The 25,542-nt window shown below is 37.6% G+C and overlaps 3 protein-coding genes across 5 annotated transcripts; all 3 read left to right on the top strand.

Annotated features, from left to right (window-relative positions):
* Positions 1 to 107: 107 nt before the first annotated feature.
* Positions 108 to 11,541, top strand: LOC139152567 (uncharacterized). 3 transcript variants are annotated; one of them, XM_070725787.1, is made up of 5 exons: positions 108 to 377; positions 6,451 to 8,246; positions 8,587 to 8,904; positions 9,605 to 9,761; positions 10,024 to 11,541. In XM_070725787.1, the coding sequence occupies exons 2-5, from the start codon at positions 6,668 to 6,670 to the stop codon at positions 10,058 to 10,060; spliced, it is 2,091 nt and encodes a 696-aa protein (XP_070581888.1). In that variant the 5' UTR covers positions 108 to 377; positions 6,451 to 6,667; the 3' UTR covers positions 10,061 to 11,541. The 3 variants fall into 3 exon arrangements, with proteins under 3 accessions (XP_070581888.1, XP_070581889.1, XP_070581887.1); XM_070725788.1 differs by lacking the exon at positions 108 to 377 and adding an exon at positions 869 to 972; XM_070725786.1 differs by lacking the exon at positions 108 to 377 and having other exon boundaries at positions 6,538 to 8,231.
* Positions 11,542 to 13,722: 2,181 nt separating this feature from the next.
* On the top strand, positions 13,723 to 19,088 carry LOC139152569 (protein qua-1-like). The gene is made up of 4 exons (XM_070725789.1): positions 13,723 to 13,846; positions 14,736 to 16,720; positions 17,257 to 17,395; positions 17,924 to 19,088. Exons 2-4 carry the CDS (start codon positions 15,922 to 15,924, stop codon positions 17,949 to 17,951), a joined length of 966 nt encoding a protein of 321 aa, XP_070581890.1. The 5' UTR covers positions 13,723 to 13,846; positions 14,736 to 15,921; the 3' UTR covers positions 17,952 to 19,088.
* Positions 19,089 to 21,329: 2,241 nt separating this feature from the next.
* LOC139152570 (uncharacterized) lies at positions 21,330 to 24,775 on the top strand. The gene is made up of 3 exons (XM_070725790.1): positions 21,330 to 22,568; positions 22,996 to 23,161; positions 23,615 to 24,775. The coding sequence occupies exons 1-3, from the start codon at positions 21,440 to 21,442 to the stop codon at positions 23,640 to 23,642; spliced, it is 1,323 nt and encodes a 440-aa protein (XP_070581891.1). The 5' UTR covers positions 21,330 to 21,439; the 3' UTR covers positions 23,643 to 24,775.
* The last annotated feature ends 767 nt before the right edge of the window (positions 24,776 to 25,542 follow it).

Here is a 25,542-nt window from a genome sequence, read left to right on the forward strand (position 1 = left end):
ATTGCAATGATTCACAAATGTAGACATGACGTCATTGAGTTTACATATATGGACACGTTGACTGCTTTACACTAACTATATAAGGCGGGTGCCAATTCTTTCTTTTCAGTCTCTGTTGCCAGTGTTGATACTGCATGCCATGTTTAATTGCTGCTGAACTGTACTCTGTACACTGATGTGTTGCACTCTGTGGATTTTCAAGATGATGTGGTCTGAGACTATAGGACATTTCAGAGAGTTTACCAGCAATGTTCCGGCTGACCTGCAGCTACTACCCTGGTTCAAAAGGGCCAGTCAAAGTCGACGGTGGACAATCAACACGCTTCAAACATGACACGGGACTCAAATTGTTGAGCTGATTGTCGCGTGAAATTTTTGTGAGTAACTCGACATCACGAAGCATCTCATAGTGAACTGTGTTAATTCTACCATATTTTTCACCAATAATACTTGCTGTATTCTGTTGGTTCATTTTGTGTAAGTGAACGAAGGTCTCTGAAATATTATAATATTAATATTAAATATTATATTTGCCTCTGTGTGTTTCTGATTACACTCCAATGCTCTAGGTTTCCTCACTTATCGTTTAGCTTCGATTCGTTGCTACATTTTGGCCAGGTCCGGAGGTCACATCTAGGCAAACTTGTAACATAGCCTATCCTGCGAATCAATAGCGCGTGATGTACAGATTCTCTGAAGAGAATCTGGTGAAAATAGAGAAATCACAAGGTTCTCTTGCCAAAACGCGAAAGATTAAAAATGCGAAATAATTTCCACTCTAGAGTGATCAAGACGGCAAAGTTACCAAAACGAAAGTAATACCGAACTGAGATCATGCCTGACAATGACTCATGGGGGTATTTCCCTCAGCCATATTGTTTTCGGCAGATCTTGTGACGCGACACCCTATACGTCTTCCTTCTCATTTTCGTAATTGGATTATGTTAACAACTGGCTGTACATGATTACCAGGTTAGAACTTTTTCGTCTCTCTAAGTAAGTTGTAAGGGTAACAGAAGAGCTGTTAGAGTTAGATCTTGACTTCGGACCAACAACAGTTAAATTTCTGTTGTTTTCAGGGCGTGGCTCCAATTAAATGGCGCTATTACTTCTGTGTCGAGCACTCGAACGATTTTAAACCCGTAATGTTTGATGTCGTGCGAACTGCTGTTGCCGCTTTATCGATTTTTTTTCCGATTTTCTGGAAAATATTTGCATGTCGGGAAAGATTTTCGAATGGAAAAAGTAGCCATATGATGATTATGTATGAAGTATAAGAGGTGAACAAAGTTGAAAGTGTGTGTCATTGCTGCATGACAATGCCTAACAATGGCGGCCATTATTTTTCAACATCTGTTGTTCGGTTAAGACATATGCCTACCGAATCACGCAAACTCATTGAAAGTTTCCGAAATCACGAAAATGTCAGTATACGGTGTATCTGTCAGGTATCCGACGTCGGTGTATCTGATTTACAACTACACCTACAAAATCATGTTTTTGTGAGATTGACTTGTCGCACGGCTGAAAAAGAACTTGCTTCATTCATTCCAAAGGCCATTTAACCCAGACAGTATCACTTCCCTATCATGCAAACTCAGTGAAAATCGGTATTGAGCCGAAACCATTCGTATTTTCCACCATTTGGCCTGGTCTGTTCCAACAGCTATAGTCCATAAAAAAATCATGTTTACAGTATTTGTGACTTCAGGGGCCTTCAAATGTTCAATCTTTTTTGAAAATATACCAAATGAGACATATCACCAGTGGAGATATATGAACTTGGCAGGAAAAGTCTTATCAAATGACGACTGACAATTTTATTGCTGTCACGAAACTTAGCCAAAATGCTCGAACAACTAGCCAGCCGAAATGCTTTTTTTACTTGAGTTTCCTGCTACTTATCAAAGAATCGCCTGATTAAATCTTGAGAACATATGAGTCATAAGTTGAAATAAAACAGTGGAGACACATAAACCTGAAAGCAAATAAAGAAGTACGCAGGTGCTGTTTCAGTTGAATTATATCTTTCAGTCAAAATGCAATCAGGTGTTGGTGTCGTTTCGGAACCAAAATTTAGTCGACTACCAATTGTCTCTTCCATAAGAATTGACGGAAGCGATAGTAGGAAAGAAGCTGAATTGAACAAAGCTTGGAACATGTACTCCAGTCAGCAGTGCGTGCAATGAAATGCTGACCATTTTGACCGAGAACCGAAACTATACTGCTTTACATAAAGCTGAGCGAGTCTCAGTAATAATGGGAGTAATGAGACTCGGGAATTGACGAGTAAACCTTTCAGAACCTGTGAAGGGGAGAGTCAAATTGTGAAAACCTGTCTAATGGATCCCTTGTTTACAGAAGTCAGGCTTATGGCTTAATCTGAATTGGAGGAGGGGTAGACACAATTACAACAATACACGAACACACAAAACTAACGGAAAGGATGCATATCATATACATTTATTCTTCATTGTATAGTCATATTACATTTAGGTACACGGAAGAAATGTTAAATTGGCCATTTTCATGATTATCTATTTACTTTTTGCTACAGTAAACAAGATGCAAAACACTGAGCGAAGTAGTGAGCAACAGGTTAATAGTGCAAATGTAAATTAGCATATTGGAATGTATCTTTCTGTATTTTAATTGTAACAGACAAAGATACAAAAGGAATTCTTCACACTACTGAAAGTTGTAAACTTGGGTCAAAAGGTTAGACATTCTGTCTAGGCTAAACCTATGTAATAAACTCAGGTTTTCCCACATAATAATAAAATATAAATAAATACATGGTGGATTGTGCACCCTGACTAAAGTCTAAGCATGTGTTATTCCGAGGCAAACTTGTAATTTCTTGAAAAGTTTGTAACTCAAGAGATAAGACTCATAAGGTCACATAGATACAACAGAATAGATGGTTGTAGGCTAACCACAGCACTTGCAAAACTTTACCAGAATAATGAGGTCTGAGGTCGATGAAACTTTGTTCTATGAAACATACCAACAAATAGGTTTTCTGACTTGGCTAGATTGCACAATCAAATGCACGAGTTGAGTATTATGGGTCGTTCAGCCAATTCTCTGTGCAACGATGAGTAACAACAGTGTCAAGGATAACTTCACAGCAAATTTTCAACATGCGACACACATTTCTCAGACTCATATAAATACGCATGCGACTCTTCCAAGGGAACTCCACTTTATTAGTGTTGTCTCGAGAATTCATATCGAATGATAAATACTTTCTAAATTTTGTTTTTTCAATATGTGGCCTTTGCTACGTGTAAAACACGAACGCTCTTGAACATTACCTACTCAAAAATATTTGAAGTTTCCCGTGACCTTTAGCCATACACCCTGTGTACACATTCCTACATATCCTCAAGAGTGTAACCCGAGTCTTAAAATTACGTTCTAGTTCATGTACCAGCAACAACAACAATATTGAACAATAAACATAAACGGCTATATTAAATATTTGCTGTTCAATTCTATATGCCACAAACAAGACAAATAACCCATTAGTTCCGGTGTGGTTGACGAAAACTTCCTCCGGGTGCGAGCTACAATAACATTCGAAACTACATACATCCTGTAAACGTTAAGGTGGGCGTCAACTCAACATTAAAAGTACTGTCATTTTTCTGAGTTTACGTATGTTGCGCTTTGATAAATCATATCAACAAAGATAAATAGAAAAGGGGTGGCCACAGTCCCACATTTTGAGTTAGGGAGTCCCAAAGTACCCCACCCAACGCGTTTTCAAGAATACAAATGGTCCTTTCCATTTTCGATAGTTTTATCATAGAGCATGCTCAAAAAATTGTCATTGAATATTTCCATCTTTTTAATGTTTTGCATATGTTCTGTTCTGATCAGTGTGTAAACAAAAACAGAAAAGGGAAAATGAGGGTTTCTTGCCCCACTTTTTGAATAAGAAGTCCAAAGTACCCCTATCAAATAGCAGTATATTTCATTTATACAAACGGGCCTTTTTTGTTATATTTTGCTGTAAAAGAATATTGTCATTTTTCTGATTTCTGAATATGTTGAAGCTCTGATCAATTATATCAACAAAAATAAACAGAAAAGGTGAGGTGGGAGGGGGTCCTATCCTACTTCTTGAGTGAGGGGGTCCCGCAATACCCTACCCCATGCCTTTTCAACTACTGAAAGGCCTTTTGTAATTTTCGATGATTAATGCAAAGAGCATGCTTACAACTTGTAGGGGAATATTGTTATTTTTCTGGTTTCTGCAGATGTTGTCTTTGATTTATTCTACGTGTAATTGAAAAAATAATAGATAAAGGGAGGGGGTGGGGTCAGTCCTACTTATTAAATAAGGGGTCCTGAAGTACACGTACCCCCTGCTTCTTCTACTATAGGCTCCTTTTTCAGCAAAGCAGACGCCCAAATCATGCTAGGGAATATTGTCATTTTTCTGATTTTTTGTATATGCTTTGTAGGTACAGCAAGTAGAAAAATGATCACAAAAAGTATAGTAATCCATCTCGCTTTTTAGACGCGTCCTATAGAAATATGCCGTAGCTTTTGATTCTATGCAGTTTTCAATGTTTTTTCAAAACGTTCAGCCCGTGCACATGTAAGAAGCTGATTAAGACTATTAAGTAATTCTATTTCATGATGTGTGGAATTTGGAAATATTCCTTTACAAATGACAGTTAGATTGTATGAGGAAAATATGAACAGATAACGAAGTTACATGATAATATATTTATCAAATAGCACTAAGAAAACTGCTGAGTCAGCATTTTTGCATGGTTGTTTGAGAAAGTAATAATCTTAGCATTTTTATCTTGAAATCTAGCACGGTGACACAAGTTTTTGAATGTAATTTACAAAATGACTTGCCATTCCAAGCCTTTTAATAAAGTTTCAAGAAAATGACAATATTGCAAGGATGTTTCCTTGCATTTCTTCATGCAAGCTAATGGTTTGACTGATACTGCGCTAGCCATAGGTAGTTCCCTACCTTAAGACACAAGGTTTCAGAGCTCACAAATATTTTGGCATTCATCAAATACGGCAGCATGCCTGGGATTAAAAGCAGAATGCCTCGGTGTTCGCTGGCCAACAGGTTTTCTTCGGACAGTGACTCTCCCTCGAAACATAATTTTAGACAGGCTGTGTCATGCTGACCTAGTCCAATCCATGGTGACTGAGCGATGGATGGAATTACTGCCTCATTCTGTGGATCATGGAAAGGTACAGAATGTGGTGTCTTCTCATCCGTTTTAGTGGGACCACAAACGACATATTAGACTTGGTTCAAGTCTGTGATTTGTGAATGTTTGAGTGTCATGAACGCGATGATTTGTGTTCTGTTTTCATATGAAACGCGTGAGTGGGCTGACCGCAACGAGTGGGGTGAACGCTATACAGGAGAGTTTCTCGATCCCGGAAGCAGAAACTAACTTACTATACTGCGCACAACGCGTTCAATTAATCGCAAGGAAACCTAGCCTTGGCTTCCAAATTCCAAATAGGTTTGTATGAAATAGGAGAGACACACGAGAAACTATTACAAAAGATTTTTTAGAAATTCACCGACTTGAACCAAGTCTAACGACATATATTCCATCTAGTTCAGCATACAGCACCTCTGATCCGCACGCTCTGCCTGTTGGTGGCGCTATACCCAATATGCCCAATGGCATAGTATTTGCTCTGTTAAAGTTCTGTTCATAAAAGCATAGCTAATACGATATATCATTGTTTTATTGGGATTTCACTACGAATAACCAAACCTCTGTGACACAGCACAAAGATGCGTCTTTTCAATCAAGACAAGCGCGGTTCAGATAGCATGGACATGTGTCTCACATGATATGTTAATCAGAGCAATTCATCAAATATAATCTTTGTGATATTATGCCACACTACCAAACAAGTCAAAATAATACGACAATGGCGTTATTAAAGTTTCTATTTGGTCGCATCAAATTTGACGGCGCTATTCTTTACCCTTAGTTCAATATCAGCTTTTATTTAAAATCGCCCAATTATGTAAGTCGTGTCCATCAAAACCCTAATGGAGACAAACTACGTGCATAACACCTAGCCCGACATCGTTTGCATTATCATGGGAACAACTATGTTAAGCCGCCTTGACATCCACACAGAGACATACTAGTCATTGGTCATGCAAAACATCCTTTGTGTCTTTGTGTTGAATTAATCGATCCTACCAGTAAACGTAGGAGGAGGGGGGTTCATGATTTTATAACTTGGGAAAGAGAAGAGATAACATTGGCAGGCAGTGCCACGGGTCCATTTGCTCGCTTTCTTTTTATTACTCGGTGCTCCTCTCCCTCATATTAAAAGCCACATTTCTGCCTGTGGCGATAATTAACATAACACATACGTGATTTATCGAAGTGTGGGTGACTCTTATTTATCTATAATAAATTATTGTTTTTACAGGGCCTGTAGATATCAGCACCGAGTTCATTAATCTGCTTCAAAGCAACTTTGCCTGTCGGAAATTTCGAAACAATTATCGGATACAAACGTACGCTCGATTACCTGAGTAATTACAAAAAAGTAATCACAGATAAGATTGGCAAACCCCCAAACTCTGTTAACTGATACAGTTGAATTGTAGGCTCTTTGTAAGTTTTAGCTCTATTCTGTATTAAACATGATTTTTCATCTGTTTGATCAAGACAAAACATCGGCCCCGTATGCTCCCCACATGACTGGCTGCACCAAATCAATCGGTATTGATCTTGGGAACATATCACCAAAAATAGACATAGAATCTTTTAAGGAGAAAGTTATTGATGCACAATCGTCTGCTGATCCTGAATTCGACCCCTTCCCCAAGGAATTCCTTCGTTTGTACTCTCTTGATGGGTGTCCGCTTACCTCAAAAAACTTTACGGTTTCAAAAGACTTGTTTGCAGTCATGAAGCAGCCATCGTGTCACGAAAATGATGAATGGTGTGTTTTGGATAGTATCGCGGAGGATACGACTTTCCCAATCTTTTTTACTCGATCAAATCCCCCAGATACGTTCACGTACATTTGCCAAATCGTACAGAATACAACTCTCGTCAAAAGTATCATCGGAAAACTAGAGACGATCTTGTCAAACACTAAGCTTGGCATCTCACTTCCAGAAACAGTGCTGTGTCTTGACGAGACCAAAACACTCCAACAGTGTAATGTGACAAGACCAACTGTTTTTGAGTATTCCAAACGGGTCCCTTTGACAGTGCAACGTATTTTTGCTCAAGTTAACGAAAACTGTGTCAAAGGTAACCGTAAATTGTTAGTAAACGGTTGTAAAACGGTAAAACATCTCACTAATTACTTGTGTTCGATTTTCGGCAATAGACCCAATGACTGCACTCGTTCCTTCATCTATAACGGCGCAAAACGTCTCTCCGATGATACGCTCATAGAAAATATCGTGAATTCTTGTGACGACATTAATGTACCGGGTTGTAACAATCAGCGTGAAGAGATGACAGCATTAACGATGATCAATACTCAGAAGGGGTATGGTCCAGTAGCTATTGTAAATCGACACCCAACTAATAAGATACAGGTTGAATACAAGTACATGGCAACACGGGTTTGCAAACTTAAAGTAAGTGATATCAAACAAAATGTTGAGAGGTTTCGCGGTGTACCAAAACGGATGCAAAAATTAAGTATTGGTTCTGTTCTGCATGAAGATGAAGGCATCATCGTGAATTTGTCTGATTCTGATGAAATCAAAGTTGATGTTGTCAGCGATGTTAACGTTATTGTTCACAAACTAAATTGCATCGAGGCTCCAATATCTTACAAATTTTCGTCGACAAGTTTCACTATTACAAATAAGTCATCGTTAGCCACGAACACCCATGGAGACTCCGTTTTCCACGTGGTCGCAAATCACAAAGGTCGCTCAGAAACGCCAGGCGAAAGCTTGAAACCAAACTTAAAACAACACCGTGAGATTGTTGTACATGATAGTAAACGACAGGCATGGGATTGTCTAGCGAGGCAAATTTGTGAACTTTCGGGCGTTGAATACGACAACACACGAGTGATCATCAAGTGTCCTCACAGACCAATCATTGATGAACACGACCTACCCTGTACTGTACTGCTGCAAGTTGGGATAAATTCAGCTCCATTGGACACAACATTATTGGTTTCTTCAGTGAATAGAACTGATATGAGGGAAGAAGCCGTGGTTGTGAATCCGGCGGGTCAGTCCTTCCTCGGTTAGTAAATACATGTAAATGTCAGAGGACATCATTCAAAAATATGTCAGCTGCCTGTGTTAAATGAACATCACGTTTACGATATTTCTTCAAGCCGGGGGTAGAATTTGATGCAATTAGATGACAATTAAACTCCTCTCAGTGATGAGAAAATAATACGATACATCTGGATTGATGATTACCTGGACTGAAATATTCAGTCTTATATTGGTAGTTCGCCATCTGAAAGGTCAGAATTTGCGAAGTACCCATATACGATTCAATCTTTCAGTCTTAATGATTACCCTCAATTTTGACTTTTGATCTTTACCAACCTTTATTCTCGACATATATGGTACAGATGCTTCAAAAGAAAGAGATGATGACGATGAAGGAGATGATAAGAACACACACAAACCAACTCTGTGTGATGGAATGGTTCGTAATGGCGACCGCCAGTCTTTAATCAGAGAGACTGTTGAGTCTCTCAACTTCAAGGACGACAATTTAGGTGACTATTGCCGGGATGATAGCAGCACAGCCAGTGGCAGTGAAGCTGGGCAGAGGGAACAGGATTGTCTAGTCTATTTTGATATTTCTGGAACCGGAAGAACTGAACAAGGGCCGAATTCCGACACAGAAATTCCTAGTGAATGGGTATTAGTAAATACTGCTGATGGTAAGAAACTTACCCACACATTTTCCTCTCTATCTTATTCACTAATTAAGTAAACAAACAATAAAGTCGGTAAGAAGACATGAGGCAGATTGAAATTTTAGTAACTGATCGAGAGGTTACGAGGGTCTGCAATACGATATCCACGTGAACGAATACAAGGAAAAATAGTTACTCTACCTATCCGAGGAAAACTAACGGAAAATGCGAAATAAATAAGAACATGAGGTCAGAAGTTTTAGTAGTTTGATAAAATTTGAAAAGGTAAATCATCAAGTAAAATCGTCTCAGGGAACCTCTTATCTAAATATGAAGCATTTGAGAGTAAAAGATCAGCAAATTGGTAGACGATGAGAGGCAACTACTTATTTGATGAGTACGCTTCGTTATCAGTAGAAACCTAAAAAGACTGACGCTGCAATAATCTTGTTTGCACAGTAAGCAGGCCAATACCCATCTTCTTATTTTCCCTAAAGATACATATCCAACTTGTCAGCGAAACCTGGATACGTGGGTGCAGTGTCCAATATCACTATTAACAGATGACAGTGCACTTTGTGTACTGTGTACTGTGGAAACAAAGGTAACAAATTTGAAGAGAAGAAACAAATGACACTTGCTCGTTTTCTGGAGCATGCGCAATGAAAATATTATCAAAGATTCAACTACGTTCCCTTTAATGCTGTGATTTCTATCGACACAGGTACCAACGATCCAACTGATATGGCGACGTACCATCCTAGCGACGATAATGTGGGACTTTACTGTCCAGATTTCCCAACGCGACACGATTCATCTGAAAACTTGTCGGTGCCTCTCATGGTAGCATTCGCAGACTCGTCAAGGCAGGACTTCTACAGGTAAATGAAGCGAACAACATTATTTCTCACCTCAATTCGCTAGTTTAGTTCCTTTAATGCTCACATTTACTACTTCCAAAAAGCCTCTTTGATAGCTTATACCTTTGACTTGATTTGAAGGCATACGATGTTTTTGACAAAATACTGTTTATCACAATAGTGAACTTAAAAGATTGTTTGCCTAATATTGCAATAGCCATTTACTATCTTGTGTGCTACAATCTGTTCTCACAATAATGTATTTCTCTTCGTCTATGTTTAGGTGTCACATATCATCTGCCACCATGAAACCAGGTTGAAGATAGATCAAGGGAAAACAATTGATGGCGTAACCATTTTCATATTCATTTCAAAGGTTTTGCAGAATGATATTATATTTCAGTATCAATTGAGTACTTATTAAGTACTTATAGGAAGTATAGTAGATGTCACCGTATACAATAATAATAGGGTCACAATAAACATATATTTCAAATATAGTGAACACAATCCATGAATTCTGTGGTATGTTTGGTTAGTATCTCACAAAATATGCAAAACTATTTTACTGTGCTTATTATTTTCTGTAGTGTTGAACGGTACATTTCGTTGGTACAACTTATTATGACTCTATAATGGAAAATGGAAAGAAAATATAGTTAAACATTTACAATTCCAATTATTAGTGGAAGTCACGTGATGGTCCATCCTGTGTTAATGGTGTTTTCGGATGACACACGATGGTCACACTCAATTGACCATGAACACAGAACATTAGTCAATGGCAATTTAAGCAGATGGATAGATTGTTGTTTCATCAAACCTACAGACATTGAAAATGTCTTCAACATTCCCCCATAACATCAACTTTGACCTACAAACTTCTAGAATGTCGAAGTATGTTCCAGGAATTTCTCTAGATCTATAAGTACACTTACTAATACAATTATTTCAATTTACTGTATGTTTATACCAGAATTTAAAAACAGCTACATTTTCTTCATGTGACTGAAATTAATTGCTTTGTAATACGGAGTTCTAGAATTCTTTTGGCATGTTAATTTCAGTTTACACTACCTTATTTTGATATTTTTCTTGCATTATCTTTTCGTGATTGGTTTATTAATACACACATTTGACTGAATTTTTGTTTACTAGGCATAATATGCAAACATATTAATCGTTTTGTTTCAAGTTTTATTTGGTTTTTTTTTTTCAAATTTTCGTCTCTAACATGCAAATTTTAGCTCAGTTTTTGAGTTACCGAAAAATGCGTAGTCTTCGACTACTTGTATTTACTGTAGCATCAACGACAAAGTTTATTATAATCGTAGGTAATTTCATCTATCTTATTTTAGAGACTTTGTTCATTCAATGTAATCGAATAATTCGTCATGTTTTACGTATTATACTAAGACATTTACGTAAGTTTGTATTGGTTTGGCCTTCGACAATTTATACCCTACCATAATGACAAAAAAAAAAAAAAAAAAAAGAAAAAAAAAGAAAAAAGAAAAAACTACACGAAATTACTTCACTAATTATTGAGATTATTTATTTGCATCAAATCAATTTTTTTCAATGTTTTACAAGACAATAGCACGGTAACCATAGCCTATATTTTTTTTCTGTGATGATCTATCATTTCGGATTTTTTCTTCAGTTTTATGGATATGCATTCACATGGTTAGTTCTCCAGAATGATACGCCATTTTAAAACAAAAACAGAGACATGTAAATATACTTAAGAAAGCAATAAACTCTTGCAAAACTTCACTGCATGTGCGTCACTCTTGAACCAAAGTAGAAGGTCTCTTTGCATTTCATTATTCCAATATAACCATGGTCCGTGACTACAAGGAGAGCTTATGGCAGAATGCATCTCTCGGACAGGTATTGAGATCTTCAAGTTTTACGCCATTTGCCACTCTATTGCCACTATTGACTCATTTTTAAACGTGTGGACAAATGACGTTTTGCCATTTTGCTTTTGTGAAAATCAAAAATTACACTTTCTTCTTGGGGTTGACACAACATACAGGAATATTTAAATTTTAAATATTGGTACATTTTTAGATAATCTGTTCTCCTGTTCCAAATTTCCAAGGTGATCCCGGTTTTTGTTCCTGACCAGATTTCCCTTGAGTAAATTTGAGTAAGAGTTTGGAACTTTCTGTTGTCATGTGCGCATTACATTAAGTCTAAAATGGGGGCTGTAATCCAAAATAATGAATAAAACATGACTGTCTTTGTATGAAGTGTGTCCTCCCTTGGTAAACTTTGTGGATATAGGATTTCTGTTCAAGTCTTCTAAGGCAATCTTACAGCATGCCAAAAGTTCACCGAGGGAGGGCGCACTGCATACCACAGTCATGACTCACACAGCGAGGAAACAAGGCGAGAGAAGAGAACAACAAAAAAGAAGCTTGTACACAAAAATAGGTTTAATGGCATTAATTTTTATTATCTTTTAATTGGCCATTCACGATCCCTAGAGATTAGGTCAAGAACTTTCATCTCTTTCAAATTTTAAGGGTTTGTGATAGCAGACTACGCATGATCAATCAAAGGGGCAGTTGAAATGTCCCTCCCCAGGGGCTGGGGCGGGGGAGTAGGGTTGTTTTGGTCTCAGCACAGGTTTCTTCTTGCTGTTGTTCATCAAGTCAACAACGATAATTCTTAAGGGGTCAACGTTTACTGATTGTAGATCGATAAATACATTTAACATCTCCAAGAATTGTGAAAACGCAAAGATAGTAAAACGATTGGAGAAAGTTCCAAGTTAATATTTATTTTTATGAACATTAAAAATTAATGTAATCAAATCATAAAGTCCCCCAAGCAGGAAACACGCTAAGGGAAGGGATTCACATTTATGAGATGGAAGTTCGGCATGTGAAAGGAACGATATGACATCTAAGTAACCACTCAACGTGCTCTTTTTATATCAACAGGAAAGTCAAATGAAGCTGGGAGGTGGCCTGTGGGTATGCAGCACTTTGAAGTCTGGAAGGCGTTCCATGGAGTTACAGACGATGTAAATGCAGTTACTGTTGTTGAAAAACCATGTGCTCAGATTAAGTCAATTTTACATAAACTCAAAATTCTAAACTCTTAAAGGACCAAATAGATTTAGTCAACATATTACACGGTTCAAACAACTAGTATGACAGTGCCGAAGATGCAAAAACAAAATTCTAAACTCTTAAAGGACCAAATAGATTTAGTCAACATATTACACGGTTCAAACAACTAGTATGACAGTGCCGAAGATGCAAAAACAAAGAATCCATTATCATAATTCATAAAGCACCTGTATAAACTGTTTGGACTCATTATAATAGTGCGCAGCGTGAAGTACACGCATGGTAAAAAAGTAATTTAGGTTTTGTGACAAACAATTATTTTTTTTCATATATTAGTTTCAATAAACCATGAATTATCAATCTTATCTTCAATCGAAGGTGAAAAATTCGTCATTTTAGGGTGTTATCTTCCCGGCCACCACAAATCAGAACCATTGATGGCGTAGATAAACTTTCAGTACATGTATCTGCCAATGCATAAACATGGAACTGAATATTTTGTGGGTCGTATTTAGATCTAAACTCACTTAAATGTCACAAAAGGTTTATATTGAAATACATTTGAAGTGAGTGACCAGTTTCATACATGTTAAATAAAAACGAAAAAGATACAATCATGTTTTCAAACAAAAACGTTATATTTCTCTGAAGGAATGCCAGTTCAAAAATACAAACTGCAGTACTTAACTAATACTTGACTGCAGAATTTTCCAATAGAATGTATCAACACAGACTGGTCACAAATACTGCCAGACACACTTGACTTTATATCGTAAAGCACACAGTATGTCATGACCTTTCTAGCACGACCAAAAACAAAGAAACATATCGAAAAAAAATGCAGCGCACATATTCAAGATCGTCAGAGTATGCCATTTGCATGACGTATCGCGGGTATTTCCCCCCTTTGTTTTGACGATTTCTGCGTTAAAAAATAGACTGACGACACTCGAACTTTTCTCTGCAAATCTGATGTCATTGCCAGGTTTTGTATTCCATTGGTTGTCTGGGATATCACAGGTTAGGAAACTATAGTATTATGTTTGCAGAAACGCTATGCTATTTGACCGGCAGGGTGATTAATTTCCATGATGTTTGGTTGACCCATGTACTACATGATGTCGTCTTAAAATGGCTGTACTTCCTTGTTTATACAGTATTATGTATTCACTCTAAATATTTAAGTAACCGTATCGCTGGTTATTATCTCATAACTGTGCAGATATGAATAGAACTGTTGTCGTGCTGATAGCTAAGCTTATACCAGTTAAACAGGATTACTTCCAACTTAGTACCAAACATCAGTTCAATTAGAGCTCACGCCATTTGGCGCCATCGTACCAATAGTATAAGCTTACACTCATCAGCAAAATGGAACCAGTCTAGTACATGAGTTATGCAGTTTGGTAATTCAGTTATAGAGGGGTAATTTGGCATGTAAACTAATTGGTAATGATATTGCTCTCATGTAAAATATACTCACAGCTTGTGATTCTAACAATTTCAGCAATCACGTTGTTATTGGTAGTAGAACTGTTCATTTACGTGAGGGCATTAATATCACCGACAAAATGGCGCTATCATCGCAAATAAATCACACGAGGGCGCCCTTAATAAAGTGAGGGCGTACTATCACATACATGAGTGAACTGTTGCACACGAAGAAAGGTAGCACCTGAAACTTGGAATTGAACATTAAATAATGGTATTAAATCAGAACTCGTAATAACTATATCATGTGGTATTTAATAGATACGACACTTTACCGATCACAACGCCGCCCTGAATACTGAGCATCGCTTTCAAACCTATCAATGTTTTATGCTTCCTAACTATGCTGACTACAAGAGAAGTGTACACCTAGTGCACGTGATCTCTTTCTTATAACTATTCTAATGTTTCTTTACAGGACATTCATACTCCTTGAAGATTCACTTTGCCCCGTCGACCTTATCTGGCTGAAAAAAAAATAATTGTCGGTCAACCCACCACTAATACGTTCTTTATATCATTGCCGAAACCTAAATTGGCTCGAATACCAGAAACAATTTACTTTAGGCTAAACAATCAAAACTTGAAAAGATTTAACCGTTTCCATCATAATAACAACAGAAATGATATTTGATCAGACAAATCGTTGCTTCTTCAAATCCAAGGTGGTATCAACACTAAATCAGTCGACTTTGAGTTCCTATTCCTGCACTGTAGAATCCTTCAGTGACAATGCACGCTTCGTTGCTCCGTTTGCCTCCTCTAGTGGCATGAAAACACGTGAAGAGTATAACATAAGAGAGCAAACTTATTGTCGAAGTCTTTACAATTTCTCCTTATTACTCAGAGACATGTTGGATAATTTTTGCGTAAATACCATCAAAGATCACCAACGATTGTCAACCGATTCCCGAAAGCTAACAAATCTTCTAAAAAATCAGATGTGTTTGATTTTCCAAAGATTGAGTGCTGATATTGGCAACTTATTTGTCGTCAACGGAGCGAAACGTTATCATGATGCTTTATTCATCGACAAAATTTCGAGTAATTATCCTATCGGAAAAGCACTCGTGGCAGTTGCAATAAATGGCATTGTAACTGTTAATAACATTTATAATGGATATATCACCAATGCTGTTATTAAACAGTGGCCATTAAGTAATAAGGAGAAGGTTAAAGACATCCCTGGTCGGCTTGATGAGTGGAAAGTCAGTGAGATCACGAGCAATGCAATGCTGCAATGTGCTGGGCGACAACACATGCAGATGTTATATCCAGTTTTGATTGCTCCGAAAGATGAAATAAACAACAATTCGGCATATTCTCAGAAAGAGTCTGCTGTAAGTAAGGCCGAGAGTGGAAAAACTGTTAATGTTTACGACCACTTTGAAAATTCCGATTTCCATACACACTCCTTGGCTAGTTTCATTATTTTGGTACTACTAGCGATTGTGGCTGGTCCGGTAAAATTGCAAAATTCCAGTCTAGTCCTAAAAACTGGTGACTAGGAGACTCAAATTAACAAAGCAGTTAGCACCAACGCAGATACAGATTGTCTGTTTCAGTTGGCACTATCTGGTATATATCCTATTGAAAAAGTTTCCATGACTTGGTTTCGTATTTCAAAGGAAAGTTTGATTGAAACACACAAACAAGAGCGCCAGACGGTTGTTCTTAATATCCACCTTGGATTGAAGAAGAACATTTTGGAATTCGAATTTGATCAAACATCAGATGTCAGTCATGTTCCTAATGCTGAAAAAATTGTTGAAGGCACATTAAAACCGGCAGATGATGTTGACGGTGGTGCTGGTGAAAGCGCCAACAATAGAGAAAGCACCGATGATGGCGAAGGGAGCACCCATGATTCGACTGACAATGGAGATGGCAATGGATGTGAAGACGATGAAAGGGGCCTGGGCAGTGGTGGAGACGCCGACGGTGGTGGTAGTCCAGGCAGTAGTGGAGGCGCCGATGGTAATGATCAAGGGTCAGAAGATAATGACGGCGATGACGAAGATGATGATGGTGGTGGTGATGAAGATGACGACGACGATGATGATGATGATGGCGGTGATGAAGATGACGATGATGCTGCTGGTGGTGATGGTGATGAAGATGGCGATGATATTGATGACAATGATAGCGAGGAAGAGCAGGAACAAACAAATGAAGGCACATTAGAACCGGTAAATGACGCTAGCGGTGGTGGTTATGGGGATGGTGGTGAAGGTGCCAGCGGTAGGGAAAGCGCTGGTGGTGGTGAGGGGGGTATCGATGAGCCTAGCGGTAATGGAGATGGCAACGGTTGTGAAAACAGTAACGGGGGAATGGATGCTGGTGGATGCGCACAAGGTGATGGGAGTCCGAACAGTAGTGATGGCGCCGAAGATAACAGTGGTAGTAAGTATAGCATTGATTTCAATAATGAAGATGACGAGGTTGAAGGACGAAACAAACGTCGAGATACGAACATTCTGACAATATCGGTCTTAAAAGAGAATATACAATCAGAAACTCTTGAACGTTGGGAAAAAACTACTTTGGAATTGGAAAAAATAACCCTAAGCCTGAAACACAAACGACCTGATTTACAATGTGTTGCTCATGTAATAGGCAGTCGCCTCTGCTCTTTGTGAATAATTTGGCTGCACAGCATGACTGATTGTTGAGTATTTATCGAATAACTGATTGAGAGCCGTACTTTGGAATCCTCGCACAATATTATATAGATATATTAACATCCCCTTCGACTGCTAGTGAGTGAAATAGCAAGGCCGGAACAACGCAACACGTATGTAAAGTTGTCACTGAAATTAGAAAACGTTTAAATTTAAAGGCCACGACGCATCGTATAGTGTGTTTATAATCATTATCAAATATCAGATCATATTTTGAATGTCCATGATATCAAAGTTCAGGCCATATTCCATTGACAGATACTGTGAGGCCATGTCAACCCACAGACCACGTACAAGAAGCTTATCGAGCAGATACCTCACGAACCAAGGATTCAAGTGAGAGCCTGTTCGTACCATTGATGTATGCACTACAAAATCGACCAAAGGATAATTTCAGGTAAAAGGAATTGTTAACTTTTCAGTTCCAATGCCACCCATGATCCAAATTACATCTTTTGAGCTAAGTGAAGATGGAGAATGGATTCCTCATTAAATCTTTTGGTGAATGGAAATTAAAGTTACTTTTTTCTTTCACATTTCGGTCGCCATTTTTCTATGTCATTGTAGAGTGTGCTATCGATGTTTGGCATGAGTATAGTAGTAATGCCATGACCTCTGTTAACAGTTTCGTGATTCTAAGAAATAAAATATAATGTTGCCATATACATTGACCATCTTCCTTGAATGTAACCGTAATACTCTCAGCTGTTGTTATATATGCATACGATATACTTAAACAGCTATGGTATGTCAAAAACTGTCAAATAATCATTTTCAACGAAAATGCTTCAGTTGAAGCCTCGTTAAATCCTAATAACGCAAGCTGAATAGAATAAATGCAATTAGGCCTACTGGACACATCACTTGTTGTAAATCTTCCTCGTATGGTTATGTGTATATGCTCAACTCACTTCATTTGTTTCAGATCAACTGGAACCATGAATCCTGATTGAAGATTAACCATGGGTTTAACCAAAAACAAAATCTATCTAACCTACCTACAGTTTACATCTACCTAACCTACCCAGAGTTTAAAAACGGATAGTTGACATGCCCAAATTAGAAGCAGTATAGGTAGAAAGGGATACATTGACGGTTAACCTTCTCTCTGATTTAAATGTAGCACCTACTTAATTTGATCCATTTCAGTACTCTAATATTACATTTGTCGTATCTTATTGTACGTACAAAAATACTTCCTGTGCTAGTGTAGATGCATGTTTGCAACATATTTAAACAGTATATCATCCTCTTCCACTAGTTGTACCTATCTTCAAAGCAAATTGTGTCAAGGTCTCTAGACAAATGTATGTTTGTAGTTGGTAATGTCAAACGACTGTGTACCCTTATTGCGTAAGTCTCTATCATCATATTTGTTTAATCAATAAATGTATTTGAATGCTGGCTTCTTTTTAAGTGGATTTTCCTAGAAAAATAGCATGTATTCATTTATAACCACAAATCTTAACATGTACTGTGATTTAAGTTCATCTTATTCTCTTCAGAGGAGTTTAAAGAAAGTTGCCATCATTATTTGATGACTTAGTCACCTTTGTGAATGAACTCTTAATATAAAACATAACCTTGCTTGGTGTATTTGTAGTAGTATTTCATAAAAATTCAACAAAAGAAAGTGCAATATAATTGTATAATAGTCACTTTCTGAAATATATATATATATATATATATATATATATATATATATATATATATCGAAACACCATAATTGCAAATGTATGTTAGTTTTTGTATATTTGAATGTTGTGGTTTTTGTACAAAAGTTGATATTCCTGTTCTTTTGTTTCGAAAATTTGACAGGGCCTAGTGGTATTTAATGCAACACAAAATGATAATATATGCACTGATTTTTTCTTATTTTTAAAGTGAGCCATGCACTGTTCACGTTTGTCTTTAAGATAGAATTCGAGAAGTATGATTTCGAAGGAATACATTTTTCAGTATATTTGGTTTTGCGTTGATGGGACTACTTCAATCTCCTTAGTCATCAAAATTTGAATTTAGACACATTGCAAGTTACAATTATCGTGTAAAGAATATGCCTTAAAATGCACCAAACTCTTTGATACCATATACATATTGTTCCGTCATATTTATTTGACACTGTGTGTGTGCGTGTGTGTGTGTGTGTGTGTTTGTGTGTGCGCGCGCGCGCGCCAACTCCTATCGAAACGATGTTGTTTGGGATGGAGTTTGAGGTGATCAGGACCTGGACGTAAATTACGGGGGGGGGGGGGTAATTGGGGAAGATGCTGGCTAGAAACACATAACCCTCCCCTAATCAACTGCTCAAAACATTATGACCCTCCCCAACGGCTAAGCTCAAGAATTCATGACCCTCCTCTAACAATAGAAAATAGGTCATCTGTTCATTAAGAAAAGACAGTTACATCAGCAATGTTGTTAAGTGATTTAAACAGTTTACTTTAAATAAAGTCACATTAACACAATTAAAATGTTGGTGCATTTAAAATGCTAGTTCAGCCTTCAAATTGAGACTATTGGATTATAAAACTTTTAAATAAAATATAAGGTAGCTGTCAGTCTAATTTGATTTCATTGTTTACTGCAACTGTTCAGGGAAGGTGCAGTTATCAGTCAATTAGCTAGCAGCATTACAGACTTGACAAAATGTTGACCCACACATTATAACACCGTTTAATTTGTCAACGCGGTCACTCAACATGCGCCGTGAAAAACATAGCGGTTCGTTGATCATTTCTCTGAATCAGTTTATTCAGTTCAGATTTACATCAGCTAACAGCTTATCAAACAACACAATATATCCAAAGCAATACCGAGTAAAAAACAGCAGATCCCGAACCATTCCTTGGAACGATCATGACGTATTGGTATTTCCCCAGCCACACGTCGTGACTGTCCACTAAAGTGTATCCAGACTGACAAAGGATTTGGAGCTGACTGCACCGCCAAAAAGCATTGTATTGTAACATCGAAACATTCTCACCTGAGATATTGATATAACAGGTAAATTGTATTCGCATAGAGGCTGGGTGTAGAGCTAGAATTGCACGACTATAAGCATGATAAGCCTTCCGGTAAAGTAGTAGGCTAGAAAACTTCCTTGTTGCCCTCGCTGCTTCTGCCTTTTTCTTTGAAAATTGTACGATAATAAATGCTGTGAAGTGCACTGACAGTGACACATTTTTCGGGTGTTATTTTAGATCATAGCGCAAGTTAAGTAAATTTCATTTCTGTTCGTTGCCCCACGTCACTCTCAGAGTACAAAGACATATAAGCTACAGATGCTGTTGTTATACCCATAACGGTCACCTCTCAAACAGGAAGCTTGAGTTATTGAGGCAAAGGTCACCCGACATGTGACCGGTCACTATGGGAATGTTTACCGAGACCGTGAAATACATACTTGCGAATCCTATGCACTACAGTGAATGTCTTAATTTAAAAACTTTATTTCTAAAAAGTTGCTGCTCATATATCTGTTAAGTTTAGTTTACTTCTTGTCGCTGATATCGACCTGGAAACGTCACATGAATATTACTCATCGCCGATGTAATAAATCATTCCTGTGACCCCAGCAAATCAAAATAAGGTTGAACTTGTGCCCCCCCCCCCGCCGCACTATTACCCATGCTTCAGGATTTCCCCAGCTATAAGAATCCGTTTAAACCAGCACAACGCCAAGAATTGTTAAATACTGAAAAAAGTCGCAAAGACGAATCTCTTGCCTATCACATGTAATTATTAATGTCAACATGATGATTTACTGAATGGGAAGCTATATATCAGAACAGAGTGCAACGCCTACAAATATTGAAGTAATTGCGCTTTATCATGATATTCAACATTATATCAACGGTATGATGTCTACGAGACAACTGAGCAGCAGATGTATGATTTCAATAAAATCCTCATTTTCTCTTTGTTCTACAGTGATCTCGTCAATTGACTTCTGTCCATTTCCACTGCCAGTGCTACGACTACTCAACGACATTCCATCAGTCGAAGATACACTCCAGACTGCCTACTCGCCTGCCACACAGTTGAAACACTGGGCTGTCGACCATCCAATAAAGGCATTCAAATAACCGCCTAATATCCCAGGTATTAGAGCAACATAACGATTTGATTGTCAACAATTACAGGTTGATTTATTTGTTGTTTGATTTACATAATTGTAACTTCAAAGATGATCCCTCATCCAACGCCCAATCGCTTCTTCCAATCTAAGTTGCAATGCGCTGCTATCAATCATTCGATATGGCTTTCAAAATCCTGCAACGTAAAACCTTGCAAAGTGACCAATCTTTCATCACCTGCCCAGTCTCAAAACAACAGCTGTGTGGAAAAACTACTGAGACCTCTGTGTAGAAAGAAAATTAAAAGCTTTCATAAATTGTCAGCTACCTTCGAAAAAATCATCGTACTTGCCATTTATTGCATGTTTTTGTTCTTCATCGAATTAATTGTTGCTTTGGTTGGATCATTTGTCGTCAGTCTAGTAAAGGATAATTTTAGAGGCATGCCTGGCATAGTAACTCATTATCCCAAAAGTAATGCGTTTTTGAAAATCGACGGACAGGCTGACTTGATCATAACGATTAATAAGATCCCCAGAGAATGTTGCCCATATACTATTACCCAACGATGGCCATACAGTGTTGAAGGAGTGGTTGCATACCCGATCACTCAGCTTGACAGCTTGAAATCTAATGAAACAGGACAGTGCTTCGAGTTGTTTCCTTCTATACCACAAGAAAAGCCTAATTTAAGTAGAGATTCTCCCATGTCAAAAGTTGAAGCCAGAATTTTGAAATGTACTCATTGCAACCAGTTTGATATACACAAGGAAGACATGCTGGGTAAATGTGTAAATATGATGCTGATGATGATAATGGAGGTATCAAATTTGCGAAACTTCGATTTGGTCCCAAAATATCAATTTTTTAATACTGCAGATACCAGGTCAGTAAGCATCAATGTGAGTCCAGAGCATCCCGTTCATTTTACACTAGATCTGGGGGTATATCCTGAGAGAAAGGTTTTAATGAATAAGTTTCACAATTCCATACGTAATGTATGTAGGGCGAGTATTATGCTTATCATATACCCAGTGAGTGCTGTACATAATGTGCATTATCTCCAACTTGGTTTGGAGAAGCATCAGTGCGAATATACACGTTGTGAATTGAAATTTAATAAAACAGATGTTGTACAAAGCCCTGATTCTGAAAGCGAATTACAACCTGTTGATAAGGTTCACAGTGGTGTTTATGGCAGTGGTGGTGGAGATTCTGACCATGGGGGAGGCGCTAGTAGTGGAGAAGGTAGCCACGTCAGAGGAAGAGGCAAATGCGATGGGATTGAGGGTGCCAGTGGTGGCGGCAGAGGCAGATGTGTAGATGGTAACGGAGGCCAAGGCGGTGGTGGAGGCTCCGATGATGATGATGATGATGATAACGACAACAACTACGGCAATGATGATGATGATGATGATGATGATGATGATGACGACGACGACGACGACGATGGTTATGATGGTGATGACGAAGCCGATGACGTGGATGAAGGTAATGATCAAATGCCAAACACCAATGTGATTTTGAACTTTCCCTTCTGAATGCACATTTAATGTAACAGCACTTGCCCTGGGTTTAAAATACAAATATCCTTATTATATTTACAAACTTTTTGCTCAAGAAATGCAAGAAATGATCAGTCGATAGTCTTTCTTACTTATTTAGGTTGTATGGACAAAATCGGTAGAAGTTATTGTGAGCGCTTGATGAATAGGGGGTTTCTTATATTGCCGAGTGCACGCGCAGCAATGGTCCCGAATAATGCGTCCCTATCAGGTGAAATGGTAAGTCAGGAACAGCTGAAACGGATGTCAACAGTCGACTATACGCTATTTTTTAGAACCAGAAAAACAAATTTAAATACAGTGCGCATAATGATCAAACACCAGAGCATAACTCCAATATTCTTTATGTATAGGTATGGGTGATGTCTCAGTGTTAGATACTGTGGAGCCAGGTCAGCCTACCGGTCACAGACACGAACCTTACCGAGCAGATACTTCAAGCACCAACCATTCATCTGATGCCTTGTATGTTCCATTCATGGTAAAACGGCAAAACCAACCAGAGGAAAACGACCACAGGTAAACTTTGTTATCTATCACCTAACTTACACAATATTATTTTGAGATAGGTGAGAATAATGATTCGAGCTCTTAATAGATCACACTGTTAACGGAAACCAGTGGTCGCTATTTTTTCTATATCACTGCTAAGTGTATTGTCACCATAATCTCTATTGACTGATTCGGTGGTTTCGATCGAAATGAAATAAAATGTTGTCACACGCATTCATTTATCTATGTACTCAAAAGCAACTACGATTCCTTTTAGATCTTTTTACAGATTTATACCATACACTTTATACACAAGTCCGTATGCAGGCAAATTATGATTTTTCAAACTAAAATTCTTAGGTTCCAGACACATTAATCTCTACTGGTACTAGCTAAAACTAATACCATTTCAATTGCTAGAAAGATTATGTTACAAATATTTCCCGTATGACTCTGATCATCTCTCTTAATCTGTTTCAGATCAACAGGGAGCATGAACCCCGACTGAAGATCGGCCATAAGTTTCACCTGAAATCAGCATAACTTCGGGTCGATTTAATGAGGAAAATTTTACACTCATCAGCTTGTTCATCTTTTCCAAGTAAGTTAAGAGTAACGTGTGTCCGTCAAATTTCAGATAGGAAAGACTCTATATATTTGGAAAGAAATTGGGTCCTCATCGTGGTATTTTCTCTCGTCATATATTTCGCGTTTTTATATCAATAAACTTATGTGAATTTTGAGTGGTTTCAGTTATAAGGTAAAATAGTTATCAAAATGTCTGTGTGTGTAAAAAGGTTACCTATTTACTTGTGTGTGACGTTAAATTACGGCTTCAAATATTTCTTATCAAATTATAGCAAAAAGCTAACTTTTCTGGTATAGATACTTGTCTAACATCTGATCAAAGTCACAAACTCTAAATTTTTAGAGACCTTTCTTGCATTATTGTAGCTTACATATTTGAAAAGACAGTGGACCCATATCTTTGTATTTTCTCTCGTAGTATATTTTTTCGTTTTACATCAACAAGCATATTTGAATTTTGGTAGAAGGCCAAGGAAAATGTGTAATTTTTCATTTCGAACTATTACTTTAGATCAAATAGTTACAAAAATTTGTATGTGTGCATCTATAGTCACCAATTTACTTGCATGTGACGTTCAATTACAGCTACAAACATTTCTTTATCAAATTACAGCCAAAAGCTAACTTTTCTGGCATGGATAATTATCTAAGATATAATCAAAGTTAAAAAGTCAAGATTTCAGAGACATTTTTAGCATAGTTGTAGCTGATGTATTTGAAAAGAAAAGGGAACCATGAAGTGAATAATTTCTCTCGTGATATATTTTATTTTCGTGGTTTTTTTACATATAAGTATATTTAAATTTAGGTAGTTTCAGAGCGAAGTTCATAGAAAATATGTAATTTTTCAATTCGAACTCTTAATTTGTATCAAATAGTTACCAAAATTTGTGTGACAATAGTAGCACCTGGCAATGTATCATGAATGTTATGTCCTGAACATTAACCAATTATCTATGTGTTGTTTCATGTACACGGTCTATATCCAACCCCAAGTATGTTATTACTATTTTATTTTTGAATTTTTGTTTTCAATAAATCAAATGAAATATCAAAACATGTCAGTTTAGATGTGTAACCGCTCTTGGAAAACTGATGTCTAAAGCCTATGATGCAAGCAAGATATTTGGTATTGATGGGTTTCAATGGACCTGTGTGTTTGACCAAACGTTTGTCAGGTGAAAAGTTGTGATAATAATAATGGCTATCCCCCATCAGTTCGCACGTTTCAAATACCGGACGCACTTGATAGAGAGAAAATTTTTAATCGAATATTTATTGGTCAGAAGATGTCGCTGGCGCTGCACTACTTCCTCCCCTTACCCCTCTCGTGTAAAGTTTCACTTTGCTGGTTACTGGGAGGGGGAAATAGTGTGTATTTCCCTTAATCTTGACTAGTGATGTCAAGTACATATTTTCAAAAATATGTAGGAGTTACTTACATACAGGTACCCAGTGAGTATATTATAATCACCTGACCTACGTCACGCTCACAACGCTGGATTGCTGGAGGAGCTCAGCATACAATGCGCCGGACACGAAAGTGTGCAAACTGCCAGCATAAACAAACTCCAATCGGATGCGACGGTCAGCTAAGTAAAGTTTCCGACCTTTTACAGCCACCACTACAGAATATTGGAGGGTTGTATGCGTAACTATTAGAAATAAGGTTTTTCAAGGGCATTTACTAAAGTGGTGCCTTTGTGTCCCAAATATATCTAGTTTAAAAACTTGCATGGAAAGTAATAGGTGTAAATGTTGGAAAACGTTGTTTATTCACAGGAATTAAAACACAACATGGATCAACGCAGAGATATCGA

This window comes from Ptychodera flava, chromosome 16 (assembly GCF_041260155.1).
Source record: "Ptychodera flava strain L36383 chromosome 16, AS_Pfla_20210202, whole genome shotgun sequence".
NCBI classification, from domain to species: domain Eukaryota; kingdom Metazoa; phylum Hemichordata; class Enteropneusta; family Ptychoderidae; genus Ptychodera; species Ptychodera flava.